Genomic DNA, 11,673 nt, shown 5'->3' on the forward strand with positions numbered 1-11,673 from the left:
ACTCTTAATAAATGAAAGTGAAAAGTACATAAAAATGCAATTTTCCTAATTGAATATACATTTAATTCGTTACTTTACTTTTATAGAATTCGTTGTTTCGTCACAGCTGTGTTCACAACTTTATTATATATACATTATTCATATGAGATATAGAGAGAGAGTGAATACGCACCTGTACAACTCTGGAAAAAAATAATAGACCTCTCCAAAATTATCAGTTTCTCTAGTTTTATTATTCATAGGCATGTGTTTCAATAAATTGTACACATATATATTTTATTGTATAAACTATTGACAACACTTATCTGTGTCGGAATTCAACAGAAACTGAATGGAATGATGGCCATAAATGTAGAAAAAGAAAGAAATATGTGGAGTGGTTTTCCAGAGCTGTATGTTCACCCCTGTCAGGAATAAAGGCGAAATTAATGATATGCAAATTCCAACATTTTGAAGTAGATGTTCTGATATGTACAGAAATTACAGTGTGAAAAAGGATTAAAAAAATAAAATAAAAGCAAAACACTTTAAATCTTTTTGTTCTATTACGTGAGGAAAATTACAAAAAAGCAGTTAGAAAAAATATTTTTTTATCAAATCAAATTGAACCAAAAAAAACCCAAACTGCACTTTCTTTTCACCCATTTAATAGCATTGTACGCATTATATAACCACTACATGCCTGTAAGCAGATCAAAGGACATGTTTGATCTTTATTTGTCACCAACTGTAATCCTTCATAGTAAAAAAAACAGATAAAATATTTCTTTGTAGGATTAGTCATAATAGTTGATAAATACATTAATTCACCCATAAGATATCCTTATATCTGCTCACAACCTCACATACTTTATACACGGTTAAGAAATGCTTATTAAATGGGGTTAAAAGAAGTGCTACCTTTTATTTTATTTTCTCGTGGACTGAAGGTCATGGAAGAGGAAGCCTTTATCAGTCATGGTCACACTGTAAGAGAGGATGTAGGTAGATGAAGGTTTACACTTCAGCTATACAGTAGGTATTCACACTCACACCGGTAAGTGGGCCAGGTAACCAGAGCTTCAAATGACTTCTCTTTACACCTGTCCAATTAAAAAAATGTTTTAAACGTCAACAGAAGGCCCATCTCACAGTTTTCGACATTTTTCTCAGCGACCATCTTGGAATTTCCACTCATTCCTGCGACGAACATCAATCACGGTCAGACCTCACCGTGCAGGCCGACACATCCCCAGCGTCCAATGGGCTTGTGTGTTGTTGAGATGTGGGGCGGGGGGTAAGAGTGCAGAGGATGTGGAGAAAAGGCTGTTACTGATACGTATGGGATGTTTGTATTCCTATCTCATTTGCTAGCCTCCATGAAGAGTAGAAATAAACACTACGTTGTCTTGGTCTTGTAGTTGGTAATCCAGCTCCCCCTGAGGTTTAGAAAACACACACATTTTCAATGTTCAAACATATATACGAGTCAAAGGAGAGACCTCTTTCTTTACTACTACAAATATGTATTACTCTTGTGTTCCCATCGGGGTACAATCAATGGCAAACTTTGTTGTGTTGCGTCCTGTAATTGAATCAATGGATTCAAATTGAAGCACTCATACTATGCGTGCATATAAATATGTGCTCACATATGAGACCCCAAGGACAAACTTGTCTTGCAGCTGCCTTTGCACGTTACATGAAACATCAACTGACTGAGAAAATGAGCAAACCTCAGTATCAGTGAGTATACGGGCTAAACGTCACATTCACACACACTGCTGAATAAAATGTAATGTATATAGTTAGAGGGATCTATGCATGAAGACACAAAAACATCAGTGGGGTCTCAAATAATTTCTCAGTACATCCTGAAAACGGGTATAAAAAGGTAAACAACAGCTAAGAATAATGCTTGTTTTTTAACTTTTGGAAACACACACACTCTATGCAGAAACACATTCTCTGTCTCTCTCTCTCTACGCCATCTGACAGTGAACATATCTCCCAGTGCTCACCATTAGCTCCCAGTCTGCATCATTGATAAGCACCAGAATCCCTGGTCTCCTGTGGGAAAAAAAAACCGTTTTCAGTTAGACTTATTTCCCAAAGATAATGCAAATGCAAACACACGTACACATGAGTCTAAAAGACACAGACAGATAGAGCAGGAATGCCTTTGCAGATGAATGTAAACAAACAAAATAAAAAACTGCTTTAAAAAAAGACAATAAAAAAATGTAAACAGTCAAGTTGAAATATTATTAAATAAGTAGAAATTAGAGTGCCACAATAAATATCAAAATGATGTTTCACAGAGAGGAATAGAGAAATTTATTTTTCTCTTATTCTCAAGCGTGAGATTCTCTAAACGTAAGCTGGTCAAATAAAAAAATGTATACTAATTTTAACAAATTACTTTTTATTTTTTAAACGGTGGATAAAGAAACAGAGGATATTTTTTGCAAGCGTGATGATTGATTGGAAATGAGGTCTGGTGTATGAATTTTAATTCACAGTATTTGAAATGAATAGAAAACCAGTCTTATGTTTGAGAACACACACACACTATGTACAGTATATAGTACATATATGATAGTAGATTTAACATTATATGTGACTGCCTGTGTGCTATGTCCATGTTATAACCCATATGCAATAATAGACAAGCACAAGGTTTTTCTCTTTCCATATGTAAAAATTCACACTTCTTAATCTGCAAATATGCATTTAGCATTTATACTAGCAATCACAAACTCCAAATTTGTTTTCTGGTTATGGAACATTTTAAAATATACTAAATATTTGAGGTCAAAGGCACATTCAGTAAGTCACGAAGGACAGTGATCATATGGGAAAACAAACTGTCACTGAAAATTAATGTGCGCCTAAAAATAACACGCATATAAAGCTTAAAAAATCAGCACCCTTCAAAAGAGGATAACAATGGTAATTGAGGAGGGTAACATCAAGCACCTATGGGTGCAGTGTTTTTAACATATGCTGGTGCATTTTATTTCTGAAAGCCACAGAGGAAGCGGTTTAGGTAATGTGGATGGGAGAATAATGCCTCAAGCAGTTCAAATAAGCTCCTCTGCACCTTGTAGATGCTCTATGATGTCAATGAAAAAATGGCCATGTGAGAGTGCAAACATACGTCCATACACACGCACAAAAAGAGCTTCTAAAAAAGGAACAAAATAATACATAACAGGTAAAGATTTTCAACCAATCACACACAGCACCCATAGATCTTTTTTTTTTTAGATAATGAGGAAACATCATTAATGATGTTTAGCTCAAAAACTTGAGTGAGGCCAACAGACACACACACACACACACACACACACACACACACACACACACACACACACACACACACACACACACACACACACACACACACACACACACACACACACACACACACACACACACACACACACACACACACACACACACACACACACACACACACACACACAGACACACACACACACACACACACAGTTTATAGGTAGGCCAGCTTTTCCCTCTATTCATTGGTTAGGTGGAGCTATAAATAGTCCTGCACAAAGGCAGCTGTAAAAGTCAGCCAGTCCTATAAGGCTGCTGCAAGCCCAGCCCCCCCCCCACACACACACACAGGTAATAATCTTACTGTAACCCATAACCTGAAGGCTAGTCTGTTTTTTTACAGCATTTCAGCGGATTTGAACTGCAGGGAAAATGCTTTAGCAAGCTGCTTCGTGCACAAAGCTGCACGTTCATATTTAACTGTTCTTATGAAGCTTTTTTGATCACATATTACAGTCATATTTGGCAGCTTTTTGTACACAGATCCAAGTGTATGTCAAGTGCACGCTCACACTCACACGGAGTCTCCCTGGACAAAGAGTTCGGGCCGTTCCTTCAGCAGGTTCTGTCGGATCCAGACCAGCAGCTGCTTCACGTCCCCTACAAAACACACACACACACACACACACACACACAAAGCCCATACAGAGTCAGACAACAGAGGTCACAGGTCAGGGGTTATGGGTCAAGGTTCCAGCCTCCTGGTCGATGTGACGCGACACAAGCACCAGGCGGGACGAGGAAGTGTATATGTGTGTGTGTGTGTGTGTGTGTCTGAGTGCATGTATATTTATGAGTGTATGTGTATGTTGGGGGGAAAGGAGAGGACACTGGAAATGGGGGGGAGGGTCGACTGATGTCAATGGCCAAGAGCAACGTCGTTCACCTTGGCTACAAAGAAATAAAATGAATGATTTTTTTGTGTATAAATCGAAAAAAATGACTGAATTGATGAGTAAAACAAAAACCCTCCACAGCTCAAAAATGTATTAAGACAGACATTTTCCAAAAGCATCTACTTAACAAAAAATATAAATGCAATTATATTTATCTTTAGTGTCACATTTTCTTAAATATCTCAATGCAGGACTAATAAAATGATCAGAAAATCCAAAGATATAGAATAATAATTTTCTTTGTTAAAAGCACCGCTTCTTGCTTGAGCTTGAATATCAGTAATGCTTGTTTTTTCTATGAGTCTGACCTCCTGAACAATCAGATTGACCTTGTCTCAACAATAGATTGAGCCTCACTCAGCCCGACTGACAGGAAGCCACAAAGGCGACGACAATGAGAGGTTTTAGGATAAATCCCCACTAAACAACCAACGATGAATACATTATAGCTAAGGGTGTTACCGTGAATACTCAAGGTGGTGTAAGAGCTTTTGAGTGTGTGTGTGGTATGTTTCCTGAAATGATACAAAAACGGTGTGATAACATGGATACACAAACAGAACAAAAAGAAGATGAATGCAAAAAACAGCTTTCCTGTGATCCTTTCCTGGTTGTGTGTTCGAGTGTGCCGTGTGTGCATGATCACAGCTGGCTTCTTAATGTACATGTGCACGACAACTAGCGACAACACTTGAGAGCAGAACTACAATGGCTGTTAGCTATTTTTCACACACACACACACACACACACCATCAGGACCAACAGTATCGGCCTCCTTGACCAGTTCACACAGGAACAAAAAAACTGAGGATATGGCGGATGAAGATGTACAAGGGGAAAGAAGAAGAGAGGCAGGGATAGCAAATGCATTAGGAGAGAGGAGGAGCAGATACGAGGGTAAGAGGACGTCTGTGAGCCAGGTGTAAGGAGAGCGGTGAGGCCGTAGCAGGTATCCGTCCAACCACATGGGATTCAGGGGTTCAGCTGGATCAAGGGCAGGGACAATATAATATCTGGGCTAAGACTCCAGTTTTAACATTACATACATTCAGAAAAAAAGGTGTACAATTTTAATTCAGGGGAGAAAAAGGTTTCACAATTCTTATTTTTCCTTGCTTTACAATGAATTATTCTATTAGAGAAGGCAGGTTTACATTCAGTGCATAACATACATTTTACAGTGTTAAAAATCCCAGGATTTCAGATTATAAAATTATTCTGAAAGAGTGATTATATAAAATCTAGGTCCATTCAGACTTTATATTTATTTTATACAGTTCAAAGTTTAATTTAAAAAAACAGTTTCAAATTCCCATAAGATACTCAGATGAATAAATATTGGAAAAAAAGGATTCCAAGTTTTGAAAGAAATATTTAAAGACCTACGAGCAGCATTTAGCTTGGAGGAAGAGATTTCTCGAGGCACCTGCCTGGCCTGTGTGGATGATATTTGATGTGTGTGTGTGTGTGTGGTGCTAAGGATAATTGCAGTGCTGTGGGCCTGCTCAGTAGTATAATGATAGTGCTGATTTTCTACGGTTCTAGGCCTCCATATAAAAAACACACACACACACACACACACACACACACACACACACACACACACACACACACACACACACACACACACACACACACACACACACACACACACACACACACACACACACACACACACACACACACACACACACACACACACACACACACACACACACACACACACTAAGCAGTGAATATTGACCTGGACCTCTGCAAGGCTAAAAACAGAACTAATCACTCTAGAAGTCATAACTCCTCCTTTGTGGCGACTCCTTTCTTTGCTCTGTCTCTTTAACTATTGGTAATTTTTCTCCACCATTACCCCTTATTCGCTCTATCATCCTCTCGCCCATTTACTTTCCATTTGCTCTCTCCCTCTCTCACACTGTCTCGTAAAACCTGCTCTCCTCCCCTCTTCATCTCTTTCCATCTTTCCCCTTCTTCTTTATTTCCCTCCCTGGAGACACAGTCACAAGCAAACATGTTAAAAGTTGCACATAGAAAATAAATAGCTAGTCTAAGCTCAATAGACAGGTCGATAATAATTCAGACTTTATGAGTTAAGCCTTTTTATAAGAGAAACAGTCATCAGGCGCTGCCCTTTTAACGGTTTTCTCATAAAAGGTTACACATATGGCTGCAAATTTGAATCCCCCAGAAGCAAAAGGACAGGCTAGTATAAATGAAAGGTTTTTAAAAATGACAGAGGGAAGCTGAGAGGTGAAGGCTTTTTAAAAATCTTTTATAAATGGCGCTTTGCGGTCCAGGTATGGGGGAAAATAAAATGAGGGAACAAGCAGACAGGAAAGGGGAAAATGCGTCACAGGCTCCTGAAGCATCTTGGGATAGCTCAATGCGTGGGTGGAAAGGAGACATGGAGGGAGGGGAAGGAAAAGGCGCCATTTTGACGCAGATTCAAAAAACCGTGCCGGTTGATCTTTTGTGCACGCAGTTTCCCCCCCTTTCTTCTTCTTTTGCTTTTTTGTCTTTGTGCGGTTATGACATTCATGTGAGGGGGGGTGGGCTATCCATCTTTCTGCTGATGTGTGGGGCAACAACTGTGTGATCCTTAGACCACGGGGGCTTTGTTGTGTGTGTATGTGTGTGTGTGACGGGATGAGGGAGAGAGAGTTAGATAGAGAAAGAGAGAGTGGGGGTGGGGTTTTTTAGTCGAGGGTCATCAATCACCGGCTGGGGTCAAAGAGAAATACGAAGGATTCAGAACCAATTATATCTGCCTTCACTGCACCCCTTCTATACTAACACACACTCATAGAAACACACACACTGATGTACAAGGCGAAATTAGTTTGGAGCGACATTTTCAGGATCAGCAAACACAGCAGACTTAAGATCACTACGAGCAAATACACCCAGGAAATGTTATGTGGAACTGCTCGGCCTCCTGCGACGAAGAACTTATGAACCTCCGGATAACATGGCAAACCTTATGGACATACACACACACACACCGGTCGGACAGTGCAGCAGGGTCATATCTGGCTGACATTCCCCATTTTGGTCAACTTTTGTCTTTTCGTTGTCGTGGTAACACCAGCGCCATGCATGAACACCCTTTGTTTAGTCACATACCAAAGACACATATTTCTGCCATTTGTTCTCTCTCTCTCCGTCACACACACACACACACACACACACACACACACACACACACACACACACACACACACACACACACACACACACACACACACACACACACACACACACACACACACACACACACACACACACACACACACACACACACACACACACACACACACACACACACACACACACACACACACACACACACACACACACACACACACACACACACACACACACACACACACACACACACACACACACACACACACATCTAGGCAGCTTCTCTTCACCTCACTTTCCCCTCTCCCTATTTTCCTCATTGACCCGGATCCTGAGCAGGGTTTGGGAAATAAAATTGGGCTGCAGGCAGGTTCTCCCTCGACTCCTCCATGCTGAGTTAGTGACCCATATTGGAGGGAGCCTGGATCCCACAGCAAAATAAAATCTAATCAATTTGGATCCTGAGGTGGGAAACTTTTTATGATTTGAGAAACCAGCACATGCCTGCTGAGTCAGTCAACATGCCCTCAGATGAGAAAAAGCTGCATCACCCTACTGCCCTTCTACAACCCACAGAAAAAATCTTAACCATTTACCTCTTTCACTTCCCCAATTCACATAGATTTTACTAAGCAGAGGGCAAAATTCACAAGTGAAAGGATTAGTTTAGGGGTAAGGATGGAAGGAAGGAGAGAGAAGAAAAGGGAAATTGAGGATGTTATGATGGGAGTCCAAAGAGAAAGCTATCAAAGGTTTTTATAAATAGTTGAATGCTGGCAAAAGGTTTATAATACAGCTTTCATCAACATTTAATAATGACCATTCAACAGAGATTGTCCTGCTATATGATACTAGCATAGTGTCAACACAGCCTCCAAACATGGAACTCAAAATACAGCATATAAAAAAAAATCTTAGGTTCTGTCATTTTGTTATTACATTGTTGTTGTATCAGCTCTTATAATGCAAGTCTCTTTTTAAAAGACAAATGTCGAGTTTTACATTTAAATGTACTTGTGTTTTAAGTTGAGGAAAAAAGCCTGCTTCATGTAACAACACATGTCCATAATATATTGTTGCACCTATGAGCTCTACATTAAATAAATCAAATAAATGACGCATATATAATGCAAACATGTATATCATAAGCAAACATATTGAAACACGTGTCTCCACTCTTTATACACAAATACTTGATTGATCATATTTCACTGCCATAGGTTTATTTTGCTACAATGACAAGTCTCTCTTAAAGGAATTAATGTAGGCCTACCTTCAAGTATTTCCTGGCTTAAATAATAAATGTTTGCCAATTGTGAAAACCCATTCTCTAAGTTACACATCTTCACTGAGTTGTAGTATCAACACTATGACTAATACTGACAAAACACTAGAATCCTGTACACTGTTGATAAGGTAAAGGAAAGAAATGTAATTTAAGTGAATACAAGTGATCAACAGTGTGAGGGATTCTTTGCTTTCTATTAAAACCATTTTACCTACCAGGAAGCGATTTATTTCCTTTCAATTTTGTAAATTATGATACTCAACTTGACAAGACTGTAAACATGATATGTAAACCATCTCAGTGGATCTCATCTTAAGTTTAAATTAACACATTTCACCAACTTATGGTAAAGCAGCTAAAAAATGTATTTCAAAATGTAGGATGTGCTGGTGGACAGTGTAGGTTGAACACTTTGCATTTGCACACAGTCATGTTAGCAAAAGAAACATCCAAGACAATTAAACTTAGAGGATGGATTGTGTGAACCTTATTTGTTTTTTGGTTAATGCAAAAAAAAATCCTTAAAAAATTGTAACTTGGCAACTGAGATGTCTTGGATGTCCAAGCGTGGCAAGTTTGGCTTATACTGTACAATATGTGATACAGCACAATACACAATACAAGACACAGGTGGCAATTCTAAATAAACACTCTAAAGCAGCATTTTTTATATTTTGGTTTCTGGAACGGCAGCTATCTGATATTTCGGCTCTACTGTACATTGCAATTTAAATCCACAATTTATTAAAAGAAAGGAAATCTTGAAGACATTACTTCATCACATTGAGGATCTAATTCTGACATGCACAGACAGGTGGTACTCACAAGGTTCAGGTTGGCTTGGAAGGGTCACATGATGATCCTTCACACCATCGACAAGCAGCTCTGCTCCACCCCTAGACAAACAATCAGTCAGATTGGTCAACAAAATATGTGTTGGAAATTTAAATTAATTGATAAAATATTATCAAAATCACAAAAATGTTCCCCAAATCGCAGGACACGCAGTATTAGTTAACATTTAAATGTGTATCCATCAAACATGTAATATTTTCATGCTACAGAGATGTTCTGGCCCCTACATCATATTCTATAGACCTAAGAAAACATACAAATACCCTTGTTTGGTAGAGAACAACAAACATCCCACCATTACGCAGCATAAAAGTAATATATATATATATATATATATATATATATATATATATAAAATTGTCAGGTATTTAACTCTCTGAATTAGCTAAATCTATACTGTACTGTCAACTAAAATGTCATTATGGTTGTGTAAAAAAAAACTCACTTCAGATTAAAATGCTTTAATAATTGGAACAATTCTTAATGATAGGAAACAATTACAAAGATAAATTGGAATCTAAGAAGATATTAATTACTATTGCAAAATTCATTCCCTACGTGTTAAATGTTGTGTTTGTTTTGTTCTGAGCTGCAGGAACCAGGAGACGGGCTAGGAGCTGCTGCAGGCCGACCTCTGAGCTTCTCAAAGAGGACTGAAAAATAGCTTTACAGTTTCACAGGCTGCACAAGTCAGCATAGCAAGGAAGAAACTAGTTAGACAGCTATGTTGCTGTGCAGCTTAAGGTGGGTATCTTCTCTCTGATTATCTTATAATAACGTTACCTGTTAAGCAATCAAACAGCCTCTCACTGTCGTATCATTAGAGAGAAATAGACCACATAACGGTGGATAATGATTCATAAACAAACTCAAAACTAGCAGGGAGCTAGCTCTTACCCGGATGTGATTTGCTTTTTTAATGACCAAAGGATAATGAAAGAGAAGAAAACTTAAAGCGGCAATCATCCGATATGTTTTTTCCTCAAAGCTGCTGACAGAATATCAAAACAGGCGCTCTAAACCATGATAAAGGCTGTTAAATGTGCTTACCCAAACTCCAGGTGAATCGCTACGGGCGCTGCCATATTGTCGGCACATGCAGGAAGTTGTGGAAGGGGGAGCCGGAAGTGACGCATTTGATATCATTTACATACAAGAGGAAGCTTTTTATGAAATCAGTTAAACGAAATATTATTGTGTAAACTTAATATTGAAACTGTCATTATGCATTTGGAACATCATAATTATGACATTGAATTAATTGTGAACTAGTGGATTACATGGTGGTGGTACATAGTACATGCATACATGTGAAACACTAAGATTTAGCCCCAATGTTTATGTATTTTAATGTGCATTTGAAGAATTCATTGAGACTTTCAAACCTATAAACACTAACAAAATAAATAACACTGTAATTATGTATGATGATGTCTTCAAAGAAAAATTATTGGCTTTTATTTTAACAAGATAATTTAAAAAGAAAGACAATAAAGAAATGTTAAAATACAAATTACAAAATCTTAGACATAATTAAAGAATATGAAAAAAAAAAGTTCAGTGTTAAAGAGGAAAGTAAAAAAATACACCTTTCAATTTCGATTTAAAGGGGTCAAAATGAGTGCAAGTCTAATATCCTCTGGACCTTTGTTCCAACTCTGTGGTGCATAACTAAATGCTACTTGTTCATATTATCTTGCACTGTGGGAACAGTAAGCGCCTCTGTAACCGATAATGTGTGAAGGTGACCCCATTTATGAACTGATATTTCCCTGGACTTAACTTTATTTTAGAAAATCATTATATCAGGTCATTAGTAACCAATGAACAGTGCTCTCGCTCTCACACACACACACGCCATGTGCATGTCTGCATGCATTTGCATAGTGTTTGCCAAAATGAAAGTGTGCACAGACATGACATGAGTGTGTGAATGCACATCTGTCTTTCTCTATCCCTCTCTCCCTCCTCACATACATGCTCAATCATACTGGTGACAGTTCTAGTCCCAGTTTACAGGGACGCCAGGATGAGGTGGGGGTCGGTCAGAGGTTTGAATTGCAAATCCGCTGCCTTCTGTTGGCGTCCAAGCCTTTGCGGGCCCTTCCCTGTCTTCATTCATGTGGTAATGAGGAGTCA

General features: G+C 38.5%; 1 protein-coding gene across 6 annotated transcripts; it reads right to left on the reverse strand.

Annotated features, from left to right (window-relative positions):
• Positions 1-211: 211 nt before the first annotated feature.
• urm1 (ubiquitin related modifier 1) lies at positions 212-10,658 on the reverse strand. 6 transcript variants are annotated; one of them, XR_010166227.1, is made up of 7 exons: positions 10,585-10,658; positions 9,505-9,575; positions 3,858-3,939; positions 2,001-2,049; positions 1,213-1,418; positions 901-966; positions 212-404 (listed from the first exon to the last, which is right to left on the reverse strand). XR_010166227.1 is itself a non-coding variant. In XM_063888799.1 (5 exons), exons 1-5 carry the CDS (start codon positions 10,617-10,619, stop codon positions 1,350-1,352), a joined length of 306 nt encoding a protein of 101 aa, XP_063744869.1. In that variant the 5' UTR covers positions 10,620-10,658; the 3' UTR covers positions 513-1,349. The 6 variants fall into 6 exon arrangements, 1 of the variants encoding a protein (XP_063744869.1); XR_010166225.1 differs by having other exon boundaries at positions 1,132-1,418; XR_010166223.1 differs by having other exon boundaries at positions 901-1,418.
• Between the last annotated feature and the right edge of the window lie 1,015 nt (positions 10,659-11,673).

Source organism: Eleginops maclovinus, chromosome 8 (assembly GCF_036324505.1).
Source record: "Eleginops maclovinus isolate JMC-PN-2008 ecotype Puerto Natales chromosome 8, JC_Emac_rtc_rv5, whole genome shotgun sequence".
Lineage (NCBI taxonomy): Eukaryota > Metazoa > Chordata > Actinopteri > Perciformes > Eleginopidae > Eleginops > Eleginops maclovinus.